Source organism: Pleurodeles waltl, chromosome 10, assembly GCF_031143425.1.
Source record: "Pleurodeles waltl isolate 20211129_DDA chromosome 10, aPleWal1.hap1.20221129, whole genome shotgun sequence".
Lineage (NCBI taxonomy): Eukaryota > Metazoa > Chordata > Amphibia > Caudata > Salamandridae > Pleurodeles > Pleurodeles waltl.
In genome coordinates this window covers 118,787,711-118,811,737 of record NC_090449.1, presented here as the reverse complement: position 1 = coordinate 118,811,737, position 24,027 = coordinate 118,787,711, and the positions used below count along the sequence as shown (strand labels likewise).

At 48.2% G+C, this 24,027-nt stretch overlaps 1 protein-coding gene across 1 annotated transcript in view; it reads right to left on the bottom strand.

The window, feature by feature from the left end:
- Positions 1-24,027, bottom strand: part of LOC138262384 (kinesin-like protein KIF19) — a 696,763-nt gene that overhangs the window by 483,371 nt on the left and 189,365 nt on the right. The window contains exon 9 of the mRNA XM_069212284.1: positions 1,954-2,128. Coding sequence (XP_069068385.1) covers positions 1,954-2,128 — 175 coding nt within the window. The remainder of the gene's footprint in view (positions 1-1,953; positions 2,129-24,027) is intronic.

Genomic DNA, 24,027 nt, shown 5'->3' with positions numbered 1-24,027 from the left:
TTCTCCTCTTTTGCCAACAAACTACAGACCTATTAGTCTTATTGATAATATTCAAAAACTGCTCAGTAGAGTTATTCTAGAGAGACTGCAGCAGTCGATTGTGGTCAATGATATTTTAAACCCCCCTGCAAGCGGGCTTTCAGGAATGCACATCTACCATTGACCAAGTATTTAGGCTCTAGTTTCCCTTCTGATAAACTGTCAGAGAGGGTGGAAGATTGTATGTGGTGTTTGAAGACCTACGATCAGCCTTCGACTTGGTACCTAGACACATGCTGTGTAAAATGTTATTCGATATGGGAGTCCCAGCATGCCTCTTTACAATTATAATGAGATTTCATGATCAGAATTTTGCCCAGGTCAGATGTGGACGATTGGGAGAACTGACTGTTCCATTCTCAGTCAATCGAGGTGTTAGGCAGGGTTGATTAACATTTCTCAGGGCTCTTTTTCTAAAACAATCTCCCCAGTGGTCCAAATATATACTCATCAAGCATTAGGTGCTGCTTTATATGGTGCAGAGGTGTAGGATCACAAAAATGTTAATGCACTGGAGATCATAGAAAATTGTTTTTTGAGGCATTTGCTGAGACTTCCGGTCAGTACCCCACTGCTTCCCTTAAGGTTGGGGTTTAGCCCAATTTCTGAGGGGATGGCTGTTAAACCAATCCTGTATTAGAGAAGAATCTGTGCTACCCCTGAGCTGTATGCAGATCGACACGGGCTGGAAGAGATTCTTAGTTTCCAGGGATCAGGAAATCTCCCCTGGTTAAAATATGTCAGAGAGATCCTGAGGAAGATGGGGAATAAAAAGCTGTAGGATGACCCTGCTAGGGTGGGGGGTGTGGTCTTCTTATTTTCAAAACGGCCCTTAACAGGAGCTTTAAACAGTTCAAATTGAGTACCTTGGCGACTAGGCCAGCCCCAGGTTCTTTGACAGATTATTTTTTGTAGTCCGAGGACAACTATAAAGCAGAGCAGTTTCTAGACAAAATAGAACCCGCTCAGGCCCAGAAGCTGCATATTCAGTTTAGATATGAGATCTTGGCCCTGCGCTCGTTTACTGCTAACTGGGACAGCTCAACTGGAGTTTCGGAGCAGGCTTGCCCATCCTGTGGGGGCAGCCATGGAATCAGTGGTCTTTTGCCCAGAATTTAATTAGGGCAAAGTGAGTAATCCCCTTACGCTGAAATCTAGGAACCACTCAGCATATGGATGCTTACAGAATTTTACAATCTGACAACAGTCAACCAATAGTATTTGCCATTTCAGATACTTATTTTCAATGTGACGATTTAGCCAAAATCGATTTAGCTGACTAATGTCACCGGAGCAAGTGACATAGAGCCACTGTGCAGTTTGTTGAACAATTATCTAGTAATTTATGCGCTTATGTACATGTGAATGGTGTGCTAGTTTTCTCCAGGTTGTCCTCATTTTATTTCTGAGCTTTTTTTACCACCACCTGCACATTATAAAAAGCAAACTATCCACCGCAGTTGCTAGAGAGCTAGGCACCTGGAACCCCCCCCCCCCCCCCCACCCTTCCAATGTATATGAATAAAAACAGAAGAAAGTCTTTAATGGTGGTTTAAGGTGCCTGTAGAGTAAACAACATGACGAGCCAGACTGAAGCTGGTACCAATGATGATTTTTTGATGATCTAACGGGGGATTTTCAAGCTTATTCAAATTCACACTATGGTATATTTATTTTAAAAACATTTACAATAAAGGATATGCCTAGAAAAAATGGAACTCTCTAAACATTTGTTATTGTTTAACTTATACAAAAACTACTAGCCTTAGAAATTTTAAGAAACATATAATTGCACTATATAAACATTAATCAGCACATAATAAACTGTCATATAAATGTATTGTCAGTAGCCACATAATTGTATAAACACTGAAGCTTCACAGTGAGCAATGGAAAATGGATGATGGGACTCACTCCGCGATTGTTATCTGATGCCTGGAAGTATCAATGTGCAGTTCTAGGATTATGTTCTCTAAGTCCAACAAGCTGCGTCGCATCTGCATTTCTTCCTTAAATGCACTGACCAACTGGTCCCGCAAATTGTCCATCTCTTGGCGACTATATAACTCAGAGCTCTGCTTTACCTCTGCTGCAAAATCGAACACAGGCATTAATGTTTGCACACTTCACACTAAAAGGCTTTGTAATAGGGCATTATCGGTGTACGATTAAAACCTCTCTATACAGATACATAAGGGCGTACTTAAACTAAGGCCTAAACAAAGGCAATGGTTTGAAAAAAAATGGAACATTCAGTAATTTCAATGTCTGAACATGTACTAGTACCTTTCACATATTATTTTGTACACTTTGTAAGTAGGTACAGCAACTCAAAATATTGGTAGCTACAATAATTCTTGCACTAAAGTCTTCTGTATGGCTTGGTGAAGCATTACCACTCTGCCCATGTATGTTTCAGGACAACCCTGTGCTTTCCCCCCCATAAGCATGACATTTATGCAAGCCTGCTCATTAAAGCTGAGCTCTGATGCCAGGGGCAGACCGAAAGGCTACTACTGTTTGAAAAAGAGAGTCTCTAATGCCCTCTCATCACAGACTATGGCCCTCATTACAACTCTGGCGATAAAAGACCGCCAGGGCTGTTCTGGAGGTTGTACCGCCAACAGGTTCGCGGTACAAACTTGGGGATTACGACCATGGCGGAAGCGCCGTGGTCGCACCGCCGGGACCGGCGGTTTTCCGCCACAGTGGTCCTGGCGGTTTTCCACCACATTGGTCCCGGCGGTTTTAATCCTCCAGGGCAGCGCTGCTTGCAGCGCTACTCAGGGGATTATGAGTCCCCTTCCCGCCAGCCTTTTCATGGCAGTAGGAACCGCCATGGAAAGGATGGCGGAAAGGGGAGTCGCGGGGCCTTTGGCATAGGCAGTGCAGGCACCCCCTGGCAAAGCCCCATAAAGCTTTTCACTGTCTGCACAGCAGACAGTGAAAAGCGCGACGGGTGCAACTGCACCCGTCACACGGCCGCAACACCGTCGGCTCCATTTGGAGCCAGCTCCCATCTTGCGGCCAACATCCCCGCTGGGCCGGCAGGCAGAAACTCAGTTTTCACCCACCGGCCCAACGGGGATGTCGTGATGGCCCCCACAGGAGTGCACCGCATTGGCAGCCGCACTGCGGTTACAACTTGCCGCCTGCCAACGTTGTAATGAGGGCCTATGTGACAACTGACGTCGGCCACATGTTGACTAAATTCATGAGCACAGGCCTTTTTACTTGTACAACTTTGGGGAGACAAGATTCCCTTTAGGTCAGCTATTCATTCATCAGTCAATGGCCTTCATCATGGATGGTATATGTATGAAGAATGCATTTAACATGCATGGGTTTGTATATGTGTCAAATGGACTGGAGAGCTGGAGTTCATTGGACCCCAAGTGTGTGTATTTTGCAATATGTGGTCTTGCACATGAATACTCTCATGCCTCCCCTCCCCAAAGCGATTCTTCTTCACCCATTAGGTTTGACTCTGCTTGTTGGATTGAAGAGACAATGATTTGAGCTTCAAAGCATGCCCACTCCTAGCAAAAACTAGCATCAATTTGTCTTTTATCTTTTGCTATTTTTAAGAAGGTGTATCTTTTTGTGTGGTTGCTCAGCTTTCTGGACCAACTTGAATATTTGGACTCTGAACACTAAAGGCTGCTAACAACATCCCAGTGCCTGTGCTCTGAACACTGAATATATCAAGTAATTTGTTAACAGAGGTGTGGCTTCGCCAACGAACATGGCGGTCGCTCTGTAATGAGCTCCACTTGACCACAAAGGCAATCCGCGTGAAACTGATGCTCCACGGGTCGATCCGGCCTGGGTAGAGCCACAGCGGCTGCCACTAACTGTACACTCACCCTGCACCCCTACAAGCGGGGAGGAAGTGGCCATTCCAGGGAGCAAAATGACCTTGGTGCGACCAGAGAGCAGCGTGACCGATGGAGGCGGAACGTGACTTAGCCTGCAGTGGAGATGAGAGGGCCACCTGTCAAGTGACTGCAGGGAAACGGTGGCTGGCTGCACGCTGGGATGGAATGAATATCTGACGTGCGGCGGAAGTCGAGAGGTGCTAGCTGTACTGGAGGTGGTGGCTCATGTGGCCTGGAGGGCAGGAGGAGTAGCAGCCTAGTGGCACGGGGCCCACTTGAAAGCGCCTCATTGAGGATGCGGACACTGAGACTCCGGGACAAACTGTTGGGCTTAAAGGTGAGCGACAGGGGGCGGGGCTGCTGCATTCTGCAGGAGGTGATTGCCCACGAGGTGGGGGCCACAGGGGTTGCTGCTGCACCAGACACGGCCTAATGATGCCAAGGGTGGACAGCCATGTGACTCGGTGTGCCTTGCAACCTGCTCCCCGGCTTTTGGGCTCTTGGCTCCCCTTTGAACTTAAGAGGGTGTGTGGTTTGAGAGGACCTGAGCTCTGACCTGAAGGCCCACAGACTGGACTGACTGCACTGGGAGGAGGGTAGCCACTTTGGTGGGGATGATTTTGATGTCTACTCAATGACAATGGGGCTTTGACCCTCATCTAGAAGACCCCGTGTTAGAGCGCCCATATCGAGCTGTGACTCCTTCCTGAGGAGTGTGAGGTCCCTCTGCATCCGAACCCCCAGGGAGGTGGTCATCAATAGGCCTGTGAGGGTTCTCCTGTTTGCCTGGCCACAGAGAGAGAGAGAGAGACCCCACAGTCACAACATTGTCAAAGATAAATTGCTGTCAGCTGTCTCACAGCAGAAAATAGACAAATATACCAAGCACACCACATCTGCCGGGGAGACTGAGGTGATCAGGGGCGGACCACCATCGCAGGACATTATCCAGGCCTCAACAATATTGCTCGCACTCCAAGACCTCAAAGTAACAATGGAGGAAAGATGGGGGAATTCGAGGTGGATATGGCACTAGTCCACAACACCACTCACAGGGTTACTGAGGTAGAAGGCCAGTGTCAAAACTGAGGACACAGTGAAAAATCACGAGGCGCGTCTGGTCCAATTGCAAAGCTGTGTGGGTCAATTAGAGGCTAGAGTTGACGATGCCGAGGGAAGATCCAGGCGAACAAATCTTCGCACATAGTGGGCATCCAAAGGGGTGGAGGGAAATAACCCAACAAATTTGTATATGACTGACTATGCAGTTGGGTCCCCTCAGATGAACTATCGAACTGCTTCTCTGTTGAAAGAGCCCATCAAGATGGCTAAGCCCCCAGTGGAGGCCCTACCACATGCCTTCATTGTTAAGGTGCTTAACTATGGACACAGGGATGCACTCCTCAGGATAGCTTACAAAACCGGACAGGTGCTCTTCCAGTCGTCGCCGGTGCTGATTTTCCCAGACTACACCTTCAAGGTGCAACAACAGCAGAAATCCTTCAGGCTTTGGCGATGACTTACAGGTTGCTCTTCCCGGCTCACTTAAAGGTTATCTTCCAGGGCAAGGCCTTCTTCTTTGACAATCCCAAAGCGGTGTGGAACTGGGTTGAGGAGCATCCCATAAGTAACAAAACTGTTACATTCGACAATGAGGTGCCTGGGGAAGGGCAGGAGGCATGATGGGCCCCACAAAGGACTGGCAAACAGCGTTGAGGAAGAAACCACCCCTGAGGGAGCAGAGAGTTTGCTCCATGGACCCTGCACGTTCAGGTGTGGGGAAATCCCCAAGCACGGAGGAGGCTGAACCAGCTGCATTGCCTAACAATGCGGACACCAGTCTGGCAATGTCGGAAACCTAGTGAGGAGCTCTTTATTCAGGGTGGTGCACGCTCAATAATGTACTCTTGATCTGCATGGACGTTTGGCCTGGCTAAAACTAGGTTCCATTTTTTTTCTTTATTAGTTATGATGGGTTATGTTTGTGGGGGATGTTGGGATGGTGGGGGTGATACACCTGTTTATTACATGCTTGCCCCGTTGGCTATGTTCCCTAGTCGCACTTTGACAGGTACTTCCAGTTCATGAGTTATGGTGGCTTTGGGGAAACATTTCTGGAGTTATTTCTTGGTTTCATTCACATGGTCGGGGAGGGTGGGACCAGCAGGTGACCACATTGGATCCTTATGTATTCTGTAAGGTGGGAGATTAGAAATGGCTGCTATATCACATGGTGAGGCTCCTGCATCGGGGTGACACAGAACACAGCATGATCAGAGTCCTTTCATTGAATGTAAACAGGATGTTAGATAAAATTAAAAGGGGAGCAGTACTGAAAGCAGCCTCTCAATCTGGTGTGCATGTAAATCATGCTCCAGGAGACAAATCTTTAGGGAAACAAATGCCCATTCTTGGCCCATAGAGGTTTTGCCCAGGTGTATCACTCGGGGTTCTTTTGGGGCTCCCGAGGTACGGCTATCCAGATTAGAAGGAGTACACCCTTTGTGGAAAACAAGGTCTGGCACGATAGACAGGGTCGATTTGTGGCAATCTCAGGAGCATGGCTTGAAACCCTGCTCTCACTAATCTGTACTTATGCACCCCGCTCTTAACGACGAGCTTCTTGACAAGGCTGGGGGACTTGATAAAGGAGCTGACAGGGACTGCATGGATACTGGGGGATGGCCTCAAAAGGGTATGCAAGAACGATCTTGATCAGTCTGCATCATCCAGGAGTTCCAGCCATGGCCGAACACCGCCATAAACTCTTTCATACAAAATAAGAATTTGGTTGATGTCTGGAGGGAACTTCACCCGGGAGACTGAGGGTACACCTTTTACTCTGGGGCTCAAAGATCCTTCTCTAGACTTGACTGTCCTTATGCACAAGAGCGATGGCCACAGAGTTATTGATGCTAGAATACTGGCTCAGGGCCTTTCTGATCACTCACCAGTGCTCGTGAGTTTAAATTGGGGCTTGAGAAAGGCTAGGCTGAGCTGGCGCTTGGATCCCTGGCACCTTAAGAATGAAGATTTCAGGGATATGTGCCAACAGGCATGCCAATGATTACTTACTGAAAATACGGGATAAGTGAGGTCCCAGGGCACCCTGTGGGAGGCTATGAAGGCTACCATATGTGTGAATAGCATTAGCTACTCCAATGGACAGAGAAAGAGAGAGAGCACACTTATAAGAAAGTAACCTCTTTTGGCATGGTTACCCTCACTTTGTGCCTGCTATCAGTGTGCTTAGACTGTTTTCACTGAGATCCTGCAAACCAGGACCCCAGTGCTTGTGCTCTCGCCATTCAAATTTGGTTGCTAAGGACCTTTATGCACTCCACAACTGGCATACGGATGTCCCCACATAAGTCCCTAGCATTTGGTACTTAGGTACCCCGGGCATTGGGACAGCAGGGGTCTCCCATGGGCTGCAGCATGTATTATGTATTATGCCACCCATGGGAGCCCTTGCAAAATGTGTCTGCAGGCCTGCCATTGCAGCATGCGTGAAAAGGTGCATGAACCGTTTTACCACAGGTCACTACACTAGGTCACTGTAAGTCACCCCTATGGTAGGCCTTCCTAACCCAGAGTGCAGGGTGGAGGTACCTGTGTGTGAGAGCACCCCTGCATGAGCAAGAGGTACCCCTACAAACTCCAGTCCCATTTTCCTGGACTTCGTAAGTGTGGGGAAGCCATTTTACCCGTGTAGTGGACACAGATCACTGCCTGTGTCCAGCTACATAATGGTAACTCCAAAACTGGGCATGTTTGGTATCAAACATGTTGGAATCATACCCCCATACTGTTGCCAGTATTGGTAGAATGATTCCATGCACTCTGGGGGTTCCTTAGAGGACCCCCGAGTATTCTCCTACCAGTCTTCCGGGGTTTTACGGGCAGCCAGCACTGCTGCCACCCCTCAGATAAGTTTCTGCCCTCCTGCTGCTCGACCAGGTCAGGCAGGGGAAGGCAACACCCTCTCCCTTGGAAATAGGTGTTACAAGACTTGGGATGGTTTAGCCTCCCCAAGCCACCGGTTTGCTTACTTGCATAAACCGGAATGCACCAGTCCAGGGATTCCCGGTCCCTGCTCTGGCGTGAAACTGGACAAAGGAAAGGGGAGTGATCACTCCCCTGTCCATCACCACCCCAGGGGTGGTGCCCAGAGCGCCTTCAGGTACCTACTCAATTCTGCCATCTTGAAACCAAGATATGCAGAGGCCCCTGGAAGCATCTGAGTGGCCAGATCAGGCAGGTGATGTCAGAGACCCCCTCCTGATAGTTGGTCACCTTGCCAGGTGACCAAACCCCCTTTTAGGGATATTTAGGGACTCCCTTGCAGATGGGTCCCCAGATTCGACGTACAAGACTCCACCATGACTCCTCTGCATCGTTTACTTCTACTTCAGGACATTGGAACCACAGCTGGACTCTTCAGGAACCGACAAGACTGCAACTCCCGAGACGACCTCTCCTTGCAACATTGTTTCTCTGGCTCCTTCCTGCAACTGCAACATTACACCGGCTGTGCATCCTCTGGGGTTGGCAAGACTTCAGCCTGCACCAAGTAGCAAGAAGGAATCTCCCTTGGAGTGAAGGAGTCACTCCCCTGCATCTGCAGGCACCTACAGCATCGACGTCCGGCTGCGTGGTTCTCCCTCCTGCCTCGTGGATCCTGCATTACAGGTGGTGGTCTGGAGTGGTCCACTTGGACCTCTCTGCCAGTTGTCCAACTGGGGAGATGGTAAACCCTTACCTCTCCTTGCAAGAGAGTGCCCCTGTGAACCACGACTCTTGTAGCTACCAAGGCTTGTTGTCTTCAACTCCAAGGGATCTTCAGACTCCGAGTAGCCCCGGCCTCCAGAACTTCATCCTGGCAAGAACAGTCTCTTCTCTGCTGCTCCAGTGACGTGGGACTCCTCTCCAGGTATGCTGATTGGGTCTTACTGCAACTTACTGTGCCTGCTGCCAGTGGGTTACCTGTGGGGGCTGTGACTGCTTCTGCTGGCTCTCCCAACTGCTGTCGGCTAGCCTGGACTCCTCTCCAAGGGTCAAATCCCCTGGACCTTGCGAGTCATTTTCAGCCTTCCAACTCTTTTTTTTCTTCTTCTTGCATCTGCCAAGGCTTGTTGGTGGTTCCCCTATACCACCGACCATCTACGAAACAACGACCAACGTGAGACATCATCTGCACTGCTCCAAGGACTCCTCTTCAGCTCCAGGGCGCCACAGCTGGTTTTCTCCTTCCCCTATTGACCGAATCTTCACCCACAGAATGGTGGGTAGTGGCTCCCACTGGACACTCCATTGTACACTGGACTCTGTCCCCTTCTTTTGCAGGTCCTCTTGTTCCAGAATCCACATTTAGTTTCTTCTAGTCTGGTCCTGATCTTGCACAATCCATTTCCTAAATCTTTTTGTTAGTTCTTGGGAAGACTAGGTACTGACCTCTCCTCTCCTGGTTGCTGGGGTCACTTAGGTACTCACCTCTTGGGGCCCCTCTTCATTCAAGCTTCGCCTCTAACGACTCCATATCCTTGGGTGGGGGACTTCACTTGGCATCCCACTATTTTAGTGTATGGTTTGGCCCTCCCCTAGGGCCCAAACTAATTTCTACAGTTTTGCCAATGTTTGTTGTTTTCTATGCTAATCTCAGATTGCTATTGTGTATATACATAGTGTGTACTTACCTCCAGTTGGGTGACTGCCTATAATTAATCTAGTGTTGTGTTACTATAATAAAGAACCTTTATTTTTGTAACACAGTGTGGTTTCTTTCATAGGTGATAAGTTGCTGTGTGACTACTGTGTTATTGCATAAGCTTTGCATGTCTCGAAGATAAGTCGTGGCTGCTCATCCACAGCTACCTCTACAGAGCCCTGGTGTAGCAAAATGCTTCTGTTGGCATGGTTACCCCATAACATTTTGCCTTTTGTTGATGCTAGATATGATTGAAAGTGTGCTGGGTCCCTGCTAACCAGGCCCCAGCACCAGTGTTCTTTCCCTAAACTGTACCTTTGTCTCCACAATTGGCACAGCCCTGGTACACAGATAAGTCCCTTGTAAATGGTACCCATGGTACCAAGGGGCCTGTGGCCAGGGAAGGTCTCTAAGGGCTGCAGCATGTACTATTCTACCCTGGGGACCTTTCACTCAGCACATGCACACTGCCTCACAGCTTGTGTGTGCTGGTGGGGAGAACAAGACTAAGTCGACATGGCGCTACCCTCAAAGCGCCATGCCCACTACCCACAGCCTGTGGCATAGGTAAGTCACCCCTCTAGTGGCCTTACAGCCCTAAGGCAGGGTGCACTATACCACAGGTGAGGGCATAGTTGCATGAGCACTATGCCCCTACAGTGTCTAAACCAATTCTTAGACATTGTAAGTGTGGGGTAGCCTGTTCCAGTGTGGGATTTATTGAGAAATGCAGAGGGCATATTAGAGATGCCCCCTGTATACCAGTCCAACTACTAGTGCTAGGCTGACCAGTTTCTGCCAGCCTGCCACATCCAGCAAGGTTTCCGGCCACATGGGGTGAGTGTCTTTGTCACTCTGTGACCAGGAACAAAGCCTGTACTGGGTGGAGGTGCTTAACACCTCCCCCGGCAGGAACTGTAACACCTGGTGGTGAGCCTCAAAGGCTCAGACCTGGTGTTACAGCATCCCAGGGCACTCCAGCTAGTGAAGATGCCCAGCCCCCAGACACAGCCCCCACTTTTGGCGGCAAGTCCGGAGGAGATAATGGTAAAAACAAGGAGGAGTCACCCTCCAGCCAGGACAGCCCCTAAAGTGTCCTGAGCTAAATTGACCCCTGCCTTAGGAAATCCTCCATCTTGCTTTGGAGGATTCTCCCCAATAGGATTAGGGATATGCCCCCTTCCCCAAAGGGAGGAGGCACAAATAGGGTGTAGCCATACTCAAGGACAGTAGCCATTGGCTACTGCCCCCAGACCTAAACACACCCCTAAATTGAGTATTTAGGGGCGATGCTGAACCCAGGAAACCAGATTCCTGAAGACCTACAACAAGAAGAAGGACTGCTGACCTGAAAGCCCAGCAGAGACGACGGCGACGACAACTGACTTGGCCCCAGCCCTACCGGCCTGTCTCCAGACTCAAAGAACCTGCACAGCGACGCATCCAGCGGGACCAGCGACCTCTGAGGACTCAGAGGACTGCCCTGCAACCAAAGGACCAAGAAACTCCCATGGACAGCGGCTCTGTCCAAACAGCAGGAAGCGTGAGTCCCCAACACTCTGCACCCGACGTCCCAGCTCGTCTCCAGAAAAACCAACACTGTAGAGAGGATCCTCAGGCAACTCCAACGACATGGGCACCATGAGACGACCTCCCTACACTCCCACAGCAACGCCTGCAGAGAGAATCCAGAGGCTCCCCCTGACCGCGACTGCCCGGGAACAAAGAACCCGACGCCTGGAAGAAGCACTGCACCCGCAGCTCCCATGCCAGAGAGAAACCAACTACCGGTGCAGGAGTGCCCAGCAGGCGGCCCTCATCCTTGCCCAGTCGATGGCTGTCCTGAGAAGCCCCCCCTGTGCCCTGCCTGCATCGCCAGAGTGACCACCGGGTCTCTCTATTGATTTTAACATAAAACCCAACACCTACTTTGCACACTGCACCCGGCCGCCCCTGTGCCACTGAGGGTGTATTTTGTGTGCTTGTTTGTGACGCCCTCAGTGCTCTACAAAACACCCCCTGGTCTGCTCCCCGAGGACTTACCTGCTAGCAGACTGGAACCGGAGCACCCCTGGTCTCCATAGGCGCCTATGCTATTTGGGCCCTACTTTGACCTCTGCACCTGACCGGCCCAGTGTTGCTGGTGCTGCCTATGCCCCAGAGACTGAACTTGTAAGTGCTTTACTTACCTGAAAAACTAATCATTACTTAGCTCCCTCAGTAACTGCTGATTTTTGCAGTGTCCACTTTAAAAATAGCCTATTGCCATTTTTGCCAAAACTGTGTATATTACTGTTTTAATTCAAAGTTCATTATTTACCTATGCCAAGTACCTTACAATTTATGTACTTACTTGAATTCTGAATCTTGTGGTTCTAAAATAAATTAAGAAAATAATAGTTTTCTATATAAAAACCTATTGGCCTGGAATTAAGTCTTTGAGTGTGTGTTCTCATTTATTGCCTGTGTGTGTACAACAAATGCTTAACTCTACCCTCTGATAAGCCCACTGCACGACCACACTACCACAAAACAGAGCATTAATATTATCTAATTTTGCCACTATCAACCTCTAAGGGGAACCTTTGGACTCTGTGCACACTATCTCTAACTTTGAGATAGTATATACAGAGCCAACTTCCAACACCTGGCTTCCTAGACACAGCCTACATACACTAATAGGGGTCACCTGGACCTGGTATAAGGTGCCAACACCATAAGTATCCACCACACACCAGGCCAGCTTCCTACAATGCTGGAAGGTCGCAGATCTGGAGGGCTGTTATATGCAGTCTTTGCAGGAGTCCCTGTTGCAAGACTCTCTCCATATTGAGACATTACTCTAACAGGAACTTACCCACGAGGTGAGGGAGGTGTGGATGGCCACACACAGCAGAATATACTAGTTGGGGGACAAGGCATGTAAGACCTTGCATTGGCTGTGCTCCCCAGAGGGGCTGGGGCTCCGATTGTGTACTTGATGGTCGGAGATGGTTCTAGAGTAACAGGAACGGTGCCCCTAGCCCAGGTATTTGCAACGTACTACCGCAAGCTGTATAGGGGAGACCCTGTGAGCTATAGTTGGATCTATGGGCCTTTATACAGGACTTGCCAATGACTTGACTATCTCCAGAAGACCATGACTCCTTGGAGGCGAAGGTCACTGGAGAGGAGTTACAAACAGCGTTGGCATTATTGCGGGTGCCATAATTTGTGTTGTTTTAACAACACAATATCAATGAGTAGGAGTTTCCGAGGCTACAGAGCCCCTATGTCATTTAATTTCGGGAAGACTTTTGACTCTGTGGATTGAGAGTACCTATTTTCAGTCCTCACACAGGTGTGTTTCGGACCCAAATTTATAGGTAAAGTATGTCTCTCATACACGGGCCTTATGGCTAGGGTGCAGGTCGAGGGTGACCTCAGACTGGTTCCTGGTGGAGAAGGGCACGCAACAGGGCTGTGCCTTGTCATCTCTGCTCTTCACCCTCGTGATCGAACCTCTGGTGGCGTGAGTGTGAGTGGACACCTTGTTTTAGGAATTTCAATAGTACACTGAGGAGGATGAAAGGATCTCACTTTATACAGATGACATCCTGTTGTTCGTGGGACCCCCAGAGCTGACAGGGTCCAGAGCCCTTCAGTTTCTCCAAATCTTAGGTACATACTCAGGCCTCCAGCTGAATACCTCTAAGTCTTCTAAATACCCCATACCCCCCTGCCCCACTGATATACCATGGGAGAAGGGCATACCTGTAGTATTCTTGGGATTTGAATTTCTCGGGGTTTTGGTCACAGTGGAGGTTGGGAGGTATTATGAGAGGAATCTGGTGCTGCAAGTGGAGTGGCTTGTGTGCGAGGTCAAGTTTTGGTTCACTCACCCTACTGGGATGCTCAGCTATTTTAAAAATGGTCTCCCTGCCATGTTTTCTTTACCAGCTACAGAATCATCCTTTCCCGATAAGCAAAGCTTTTTTCAGAAAAGTGAATGAGCAACTTCGATAGCTGCTGTGGAAAGGGGGTACTCCTTGAATAGCCCAAGGGAAGTACTGCCGATCGTACACTGTGAAGAGATAGCCAAGCCCTGATATACTTCTATACTACTGGTCGGCACATCCGCTCATAATAAACAATCGGTGGTTTGAGGGGTTTAGAGTTTCAGCTTATGCGGTGGAGGGGGGGCTAATGGGCTGCCACAATCTCCCACATCTATTTTATGGTGGGACCATATTGGAGACACTTCTGCTGGCCACACAAGTGGTATTTAAGGTGTGGTTTGATGCACTAAAGGCCATCTGTGGACTAATCGCCTGACAATGGAGACCCCAATATGGAGGAGAACTCAGCTTCTGCAAGTGCAAGCTTTACGCAGATTAGCTGCCTAGGATCTTCTAGAGATTTCCACATTGGGAGATGTGCTGCAGGGTGGCACACTTAAATCTTTTCAGTATCCCCAAACAAAAATTCATCCGCACCACAAACAATTGTTCAGATATTTACAGCTCCGCCGTGCACTTCATCTAGTATACAACTAGAGGTAGAGGTCTCTGATATCTACCCTATAGAGGTAAAGCTCCTTCTCACTAATATGAAAATGCATAAACTGCCTGAGGTTTACAAAATGCTGATACGCAATGTGCTTCATCCCATGAGGTCAGTGAGAATAGCGTGAGAGGGGGATTTGGGTCAGATGGAGGATGAGGTCTGGCAGTAGGCACTGGAGGCACCCAGAGAGGCGGTAAAAGCTGCACAATTTCAAATGATACAACTGAAGTTGTTACATCACACATAGCTTACTAGGACAATACTGCATCGTATGGGTTTGTTGTATGAAGGGGACTGTCTGAGATGCGAAGATCCTCAGGGGAACTTGTCCCACATGTTCTGGAGCTGTCCTGCCCTCACACATTTCTGTTGGGGTGGCCTGGGTAGATTGGAAGGGGGCGCCAGGCTCATCCTCCTACATATCACGGACAACCTGGGCATAACAGATATCAGAAGGCACTACTTTGGTTGGGCTTGATGGTGGTGAAGTTTGACATTGCAAGGCGGTGAAGAGATGGTGACCCTGTCTGCGGACACAAGGGCTTCAGGAATGGACTACTGTATGAAGCATCACAAAATATGGTAAGACTTGGCAGGATTGCGGGGTATTTGTTCTGACCCTTTGCCAGACAGGCCTTAGTTGATCTCCCGAGACACCCACTCTCCTGGGCGGGATGTTGGGGACATGTCTATGGGATGAGAGGTCGGAGTATATGAATGCGGATATGCCATTTCTTATTGTACTGCAACATTATTGCTCTTCTTTTATAACAACCAAACTGTTCGAACTAGTGCCTGGCGGCGAGGGGAGAAATTGCCTGTGATTTGTTGTTGGTTTGAAAATGCACCACTGGCATATAAGTCAGATGTCACATCAGTAATCCTCTCTGGAATTATTTCATCAACATAAGCGACTTCAGAAACGTGGCATTATATTTGATCTTAATCCCTAATGCCTGAAGTCCAAGCTGCAGTTGACACATATCAAAATAAACCTTTTAGATCTAGGTGTGAAGGCATACTTCCAACATTAGAACTCTTAACACTAAAATGTCCCTTGGAGCTCATAAGGCGGAGGTGCATAATGGTTAGAACTGTGATATACCTTACATTAAGTTGCCAGCTTTCTCCCATAAAAGGATTCAAAACTTCTGTTAAATACAAAGGATGCAGCACACTTTGTAAGTTTGTCATGGCGTGCTTTAAATATAAAAACCAAACATCATTAATTTGCTAAGGAAACGTCTAAAATATCCATCTTTGTAGAATTTTAGAACTCATCAAAACTCAAATTGGTGTACTCAAGATTTTTGGTAGACATGCAGCAAAAAAGATTATTACATATGAGGTGCTTTTATGTCTAGGCAGCCCTCAAACTGTATCAGACATTCTCACCTACAATGACTTCTATTTCTCTAGTCCAGTTAGAGGACATCTTTCAGGGAAACAATAGAAAACAAATCAGCTCTTCGGCAATCACCCTACTGAAGTATTTCTGGCATGAGTACAGAAGGAGGTAATCATATGAATATTGAGAAGGGGAGAGAACAGTGCGACCAGATGTTCAGAAAGGAAATCATATAAGTTGATACTAAAACAGTAATACAGTGTGGATCTGCCTTTGATGCTGGCCTTCTTATAGCTGGGCTGGCTCTGGTAAATGCAGGAGGTGCGCCTTGGAGCCACTTCCAGTCTAGCTGGTCTTTCCACTGATGGGGCGAGCACTTCATTTTAATGTGAAATTAACAAAATGTCATTCAAAAGAGGGATATACTGAATATGAAAAATTCCTTAGAATAGTCTTACAACCTAGCAGAAATCAGTAGGGGGTAGAGGGCACCTAAATTTAATGGCCAAATCTGCCATCTCTTAAGAAAACCCTGGTGAAGAAAGATCCAGGGACTGGTGAGGCCGATACACATGGGGGAACACATCTATAGATAGGAGATATATCCATTGAAGAGTTACAGGTGACTTCCGCAGTAGAAAAGTGTAGGAGGCTGGCCTCTATGTAGTGTGAAAAGCTAGGCACACTGTGCAGGGAGTCCAGGCAACTATACATTGGTTTACAGGGGTAAAAACTAGATCTAATGCTCTAATTTGTAAGTTAGCTTGGTCGAGCAGTTAGGCCAATCTTGGAGAAGTGCAAAGCATTTGTTGTACTCACAGCATCAATCTTGCAACTCACACACTCAAAGGAATAACTCAAGACCAATTTAGAAAAACACTTAGGGGGTCATTCTGACTTTGACGGGCGGCGGAGGCCGCCCGCCAAAGTACCCCCGTCGGAAGACCGCGAGGGTCATTCCGACTTTCCCGCTGGGCCGGCGGGCGATCTCCAAAAGATCACCCGCCGGCCCAGCGGGAAAGCCCCTGCGAAGTGGAAGCCGGCTCCGAATGGAGCCGGCGGATTCGCAGGTGTGCGACGGGTGCAGTGGCACCCGTCGCGATTTTCAGTGTCTGCACAGCAGACACTGAAAATCTTTGTGGGGCCCTGTTAGGGGGCCCCTGCACTGCCCATGCCAGTGGCATGGGCAGTGCAGGGGCCCCCAGGGGCCCAACGACACCCGTTCCCGCCAGCCTGGCGGGAAGGGGTCGGATTCCCTGGGCCAGGGGTAAACCGGCGGGAAACCTCCGGTTGCCCTTTTCTTACCGCGCCTTTACCGCCGCAGTCAGAATGGCCCATGAAGCACCGCCAGCCTGTTGGCGTTGCTTCCGCGGCACTCTGCCCTGGCGGTTGCAAACCGCCAGGGTCAGAATGAGGGCCTTAATGTTTTTATATAAACTTTAAGACCAAGATCATTAGAATTGGATAAGTACTTTTTGAGATATGAACTTTTTAAGCTTAATAAAAAATAGTATTTTTCTGCTTAATCACGCACCATAGCAACCAATAGAGGATCACCTTTAAAACTACATATAAAATCGTACAGTTGGTTTACCAAGTTCTTCTTTTGCAGGTTGGTCTAGGTAACCTGTGGGCACACTGTGCCAGCTGGAGAAGTTCAGGTGGCTCCAGGTTCCATCAGGAGCATTGGGAGAAGGTCTCTGGAGCTGATGCAGGGACACTGCAAGGAACCACTTGGAAAAGCACTGTACAGGTAAGTTTAAAGATTGTTCCTTGGGGTCCCCTTGGAGTGTCGAGGTCACAAGGGGTAGGGGACCCTTAGCGCACAGCAGGCTCTTCGGTGCAGGGCACAGGGTGGCAGGTTGCAGAGCGAATTGTTCAACCAGGAGCTGTGCGCAGGGAAAGGATGCCTTCAGGAGCAGGAGGTAAGTTGGTTCCAGGGTCGTTCACAGGACAACGGGGGTACTCTGACGGTAGGTCTGGGTTGGTTCTGGAGCCTCTTAACTAGGGCTTCCTCCTGGTCCTTTTGCAGCCCCAGGTGGGCTGTTTTTCCACATGTCCGACATTAGCTGGCCAAAAACCAGGGTATTGGCATGGTTTGGCCGCTGGAGGTCATAGTGCTACCACACTTGGCACACTGGCAGGGTCTGTCCTCAAGGTCATCGGGATGCAGTTTGGTCCAGCTGTGGCATCCGGTTTGGGAGTTAGCAGTTGGTCAGTGACGTGACTCTCACTGGCTTGATGAATTCTTGTGGTTTTAGAGTGGTACCTCCACTCTGAAGGGAGTTCTCTGGTGATTTGTGAAACCTGGAGGTCCTCTTTGTAGAGTTGTCCAGCAGCTCCTCCGTGGCAATTGTTGGGTCCTGGGAGCAGCAGGCAGGGTTTGGCGCCTTTTCCTTGGTGCAGCAGATTCACAGTTCTCTTGCTTCGGGTCTTCTTGGTTCTGCTCTTCTTTTGTCCGTTGAATCTGATTTCCTGGTCTAGAGATGCCCACTAAGTACTGTATTTAGTGGCCACTTTAGGGGTAACCTGGTAGTGATCAATGGGTCATCCACATTAGGGTGGCTACACCCACTAAGTGACCACTTCCTGTGGGGAGGGATTATTCCACTACACCTGGTTGCTATTTTCCTTCCATCCAAGATGAAGGAAAATTAAATGGAATGTCCACTTCGCAGGCAACACCTTATGGGTGGTGCATGCCAGTTGGGGCCACCACCCCTGTCCTTTGTGTGGTTTCTTGCCTTTGCTCCCGCCAAAAGTGGAGGTTTGCAATGGGGGCGGCCATCTGCTCCTAGCAGCAGGCTTAGGGGTCAAGTTTCAAGGGTGGTAAGCCCTTTGAAGCTCTTAGGCAGGGCTGTGCACATTTCTCGGGGAGGTGAGGCAGCACCTCTTCCTAGGAATGGCTTTCTTCTCTGGCCCCAAAGAACAATGGTTATCTCCCCAGGGGTCCAGAATCCTGTCTGGTGGTGGAAGGCTAGTTGGGACCGGACAGCAACAATGCCAGGGTAGTTAGCTTTTGCAGGGGACCACATCTAAGGTGACCCCTGGGTACATTTTATATTAAATCCAACACTGGTAGCAGTTTGGCTTTATCATTCTGAGTTGCATGAAACCAAACAATCCAGGGTTCAGAGTGGCCAACATGTAGCTGTGAAACTCGTACTGACAAGTGACCAGCACATGTATTTAAAACGACTGCTCTGTTCACTCATTATTTCCCAGGTTTGGCAAGGACACAGGGAAGGCATATTGCTCATGCAGCTATGCCCTCACATATGGTAAAGTGCACCCGGACTTAGGGCTAGAAGGCCTGCCAGAGGGGTGACTTATCTATATTGTATGCTGTGTGTAGTGGACAGGGCACATAGGCAGTGCGCCATGTTGAGTTTGCATTTTAGAATTGCACAGGACACTAAGCCTGCAATGGCAGTGCTAGGTGCATCGCGATGCATGGCCCAAGAGGGTGGCACAATCAGTGCTGCTGCCCTTAGGGGCCTACTCGTAGTACCCCATGCCCTAGGTACCTAAGTACCTTTTACTAGGGACTTATAGTGGCCGCTAAAGGTGTTGCCAATTACCTTTGCAATTTTTAGGCAAAGAACACTGGCCCTGGGAACCTGGTTAGCAGGATCCCAGTGCACTCCAGCCCAAGTTGCAGTGAAAATCCAGGCAAAAAGTGTGGGGGGTTGGGGGTACTGCAAAAAAGTGCCAGCTTCCCACAGTAAGATAGCTCTATAAGAGTGGATAGGATGCCACCATACAGAATAAGGGAGAACACAGACACAGGGAAGATAACCAAACTGTGGGCCTGATTCTAACTTTGGAGGACAGTGTTAAACCGTCCCAAAAGTGGCGGATATACCACCTACCGTATTACGAGTTCCATAGGATATAATGGACTCGTAATACGGTAGGTGGTATATCCGCCACTTTTGGGACGGTTTAACACCGTCCTCCAAAGTTAGAATCAGGCCCTGTGTCTGTAATATTGTGTGGCTTCTCAACATATTAGTATCAGCAAGGGACAAACAGTAATTTACCAGGAAAAGATGGATTGTGACAGAAACCTGCAGGCATCGTTCACAGGCAGAGAGCTATCAAGAACACATTAACACATGTGGGAAAGGTGGGCAGAACTGGAGTTTTTGTAGTGGGTGGGCTTAGAGGGCCTGCACTCATTCATGAGTGTGGGATAGGAGACAGGACAAGGAAGACCTTTATATAAAGCAGAAGTTTCTCAGAAATGGTAAATACAGGCTGGAGGAAATAACCGCTCTTTACATTAGCCCCATCTTATTTCAGGCAAGTGCATAACATAGGTAGTGAGAGGAACTGGAGGGATTGATACTAGAGAAAGGAACTGCTCCTTAAATAAGACCCTCTTATTCAAGATAACTGGGCCTTAACCGTGTTACCAGACCGCAGACAAAAGACTGGTAGAAGAAGAGGGTGGAATTACTCCAGCTATAATCTGGAGAAAAAAACAGAGGATTAGCGACATAAAGGCATTATTGGTAAAAGGTGGAAAAATCAGCAACTGAAAGAGGTTTACTGGTAAAGTCTGAAACAAGATTGCACTGAATGAAAAACCACAGAAATAGGGAATGGCTTGCCGAGAAATGTTTGTTTTCATTGGACAAGAAGTGAGATGTCATGCTAATAAAGCGCACCCAGTAAGCCAACTATGCAAGGTCTCATTTCCCAAGCATTTCACACTCCGGAACAGGGCTTTTTTAAATTGTTTTTCAGAACTTTACCAGGAAAGCACTGCAAAGTAGGAATGTAATGACTAGGGAAATATTCTTAGGATAGGCTTAGGACCGATCACCAATCACTGGTTAAATAACTACTATAAGACAAACTCCTATGCCAGTGACTTTGGAACATAGCTGGACTTAGAAGAAGGCAAGAAGAAGGAGAGCTCTGGTGTTATCTGCTTGTGAGAGAACTGAGGGATTGGCCCCTATGTTCCCTTGTTCCCAGGCTTTGTAAGCTCTTCTCAAAGGTCAGACCAGCTCGTTTATTAAGGTTCACAGGAAAGCCAGGATAAGAGGACAAACTATGGTGGGAATGGGTTTGTTACCTATAGTGATGCTAATGGGACTTGGCTAGCTGTTCCCTTTAACAGCTTTCAATTTTCATACTTAGGTATTTGTTACTGTTGCTTTACTGGATGTTTTGCTGATTATATAGCAGATGGTGACAGTGCTGCAATGTTGAAATAGTTTGTTTCATTTCTTTTTGAGCCTCTCCTTGTCAACATGGGAATTAGACAGTGCAGTGCCTTAAATATAGGTTTGTGGTTTCAGCTGGATGTCCAAAATTAGCCTTTAAAACTAAGCCATGCCAATTACTTTAATTTAATCCTTTTGCAGGTCGCTGGATAAAGCGATTATATCCATCCAACAGCACTGTAAACAGCAGTTTATCACTGTCAAGAGGAGGGCTTGACCTCGGGAATATCAGATCTTATTCAAGCACCTCATACCTCCTCAGAATTTATTGGTGGTGGAGGAAGGAAGATCTCAAGGACATCTGTGACTCCATCTTGTGGAAGGTCCCTGTGGAAGGTCTCTTGTTTTGTTTAATATCTACATACAATCGTAATGCATGGTCAAACGTCCAACCTGCAAGATTTCGGACACCAAGCTGCCCTGTTAATCAGTGTCACAATGTTATGACAAAGTTGCCTTTGGAGTCTTCAGAGGAGAACTTGTCTCCAATGCAACCACCAAAATAAATGGTCTGATACTAGAAGGATGTTTGGATATTATTGCTGTTGAGGCCAAATGAATTAAAGATAACAGAATCAATTTTGAGAGTAACCTTCTGAATCACCTCAGGAGTGAAGGCAATAGGAGAACAATGTTGTGCGATGTCGCTGACAAGGAACCCATAGCAACACTGAAAGGGATGCGCCAAAACTAGGGCCCTTAAGGGGACGTTCCTGTCCCTAGAAATCAGTTCGCAGTGCGGGGAGAATGGGGGGGTCGGTAAGGAATCTGCAACTAGAATATGTCTCTCCCAGGTATATTGTTCCCAAAGGTAAGTAACCTGTACATCTGATAGAGACTTCTACCTGCAGATTCGTTATATTTGAATAGATACCCAAGCAATACCATCCCCGGTAGTGGGCTGCGAACCAAGATCACACCAAGAAGTCCTGCAGGACTGAGTGGCCAAAGTAGCTGTCCCTTCGACCTGATTGTCCTGGCAGTAGTGTTTGGTAAAAGTGTGTAGATGCCGACGTCGCTGCCTGACAGATGTCCAAGACTGGAACGCCCCGTGCCAGCGTTGTAGTAGCAGCAGTAGGTCTGGTGGAGTGAGCGCGCAAACCTTCGGGAGGTTGCTTTTTAGCCAGAGCGTAGCACATTGTGATGCATAAGAGTACCCATCGTGAAATGGCCCTCTTCTGCACCGCCTTCCCCTTCTTTTCACCCACATATCCCACAAATAGTTGATCGTCCACCCGGAAGTCTTTAGTACGATCAAGATAGAACGCCAACGCTCTTTTTGGGTCCAGACGGTGGAGTCTCTCCTCTTCATGAGAGGGATGTGGGGGTGCATAAAAGACAGGCAAGGTGATGGACTGTCCAACATGGAAGGGCATCACTACTTTAGATAGAAAAGAAGCCCTCATGTGAAGTACCACTTTGTCAGGCTGTATGGCCAGGAAAGGTGGCTTAGATGACAGAGCCTGGAGCTCACTTACTCTGCAAGGAAGAAGTAATGACAACTAAAAAGACAGTCTTGATAGTTAAGAGCCGTAGAGGGCAGTTGTGAAGCGGCTCAAACGGGGTACACAAAAGGTATGTCAATACCAGGTTGAGATCCCACTGGGGCTTGTCTCATGTACTGTAGCACTGTTAGACATGTATTATTCAAACATACAACCATTTTTAAATGGGAGAAATTTAAAGTGCAGAAAAATGTTCTGCAAAAATGTTCAGAATATGGAAAAAATTTCTGCACTTTAAATTTAACTCACGTCAAATAATGGCTGTATTTTTAGTTACAAATACACCACCGTGTCTACCAGCCACTGGCAGCAAGATTCCTGCAACGTGTAACTGCAACACTTTAAAATGGGAGAAAATTAAACTGAAGAGTTACCTTTATGTTAATATGGATTCCAAAAAACTTGTCATTTGTATGTTCTCCCATTTCTAGGTGTACATTTACAAACAGCAGGCATCTTGCACCCAGTGTCCTGTAGATATGGTACCATATTTATAACAGAGCAATACAGCCATTTGTTTAAATGGGAGGAATTTAAAGTGAAGAAACATGCTTCAAATAACATTAGGACGTAATTGGTTTAATTGAAAGTGGAGAAAAACATTAAGGGGGTCATTCCGACCCTGGCGGTCCTTGACCGCCAGGGCCGGGGACCGCGGGAGCACCGCCAACAGGCTGGCGGTGCTCCCTTGGGCATTCTGACCGCGGCGGTACAGCCGCGGTCAGAAACGGAAAACCGGCGGTGTACCGCCGGTTTTCCGCTGCCCAGGGGAATCCGCCATGGGGATTCCGACCCCCATACCGCCATCCTGTTCCTGGCGGTTTTGGCTGCCAGGACAGGATGGCGGTATGGGGTGTCATGGGGCCCCTGGGGGCCCCTGCAGTGCCCATGCCAATGGCATGGGCACTGCAGGGGCCCCCGTAACAGGGCCCCACTGAGAATTTCAGTGTCTGCATAGCAGACACTGAAATTCGCGACGGGTGCAACTGCACCCGTCGCACCCTTTCCACTCCGCCGGCTCCATTCGGAGCCGGCATCCTCGTGGAAAGGGGTTTCCCGCTGGGTGGGCAGCCTTCTGGCGGTCGCCCGCCCAGCGGGAAACACAGAATAACCGCGGCGGTCTTCTGACCGCGCAGCGGTATGCTGGCGGCTCCCAACGGCACCCCGGTTACCGCGGCCAGCGGGAGTCAGAATGACCCCCTAAGACTTAGGGGGTTATTACAACTTTGGAGGAGGTGTTAATCCGTCCCAAAAGTGACGGTAAAGTGACGGATATACCACCAACCGTATTACGAATTCCATAGGATACAATGGACTTGTAATACGGCTGGTGGTATATCCGTCACTTTACCGTCACTTTTGGGACGGATTAACACCTCCTCCAAAGTTGGAATAACCCCCTTAATGTTTCATACAAATCTTTTTTTCACTTTACATTTGACCACTTTAAAATAATCACTGTATTTTTCAGTTATAAGTATGCACAGTGTCTACTGGCCACTAGGAGCAAGATGCCTGCTGTTTGTAATGTGACATTTTCAAAGCAAAGTAATTTAAATACAGAGTTAACTTAATCATTAAAGTCACTTTTAATTTTAATTTTCTCCCATTTAAAAGAATTCAGAAACATCATTGTGTTCTAATGCTCCAATACTGTGTTGACAAGGACTTGTACTTAAGAGTTAAACACTTGAGTGCTTCAGTTCTTCACCTCTGTGCTCCAGCCTGAGTCATAAATATGACTGAGCACTGCTCAGTATCAGGCCCT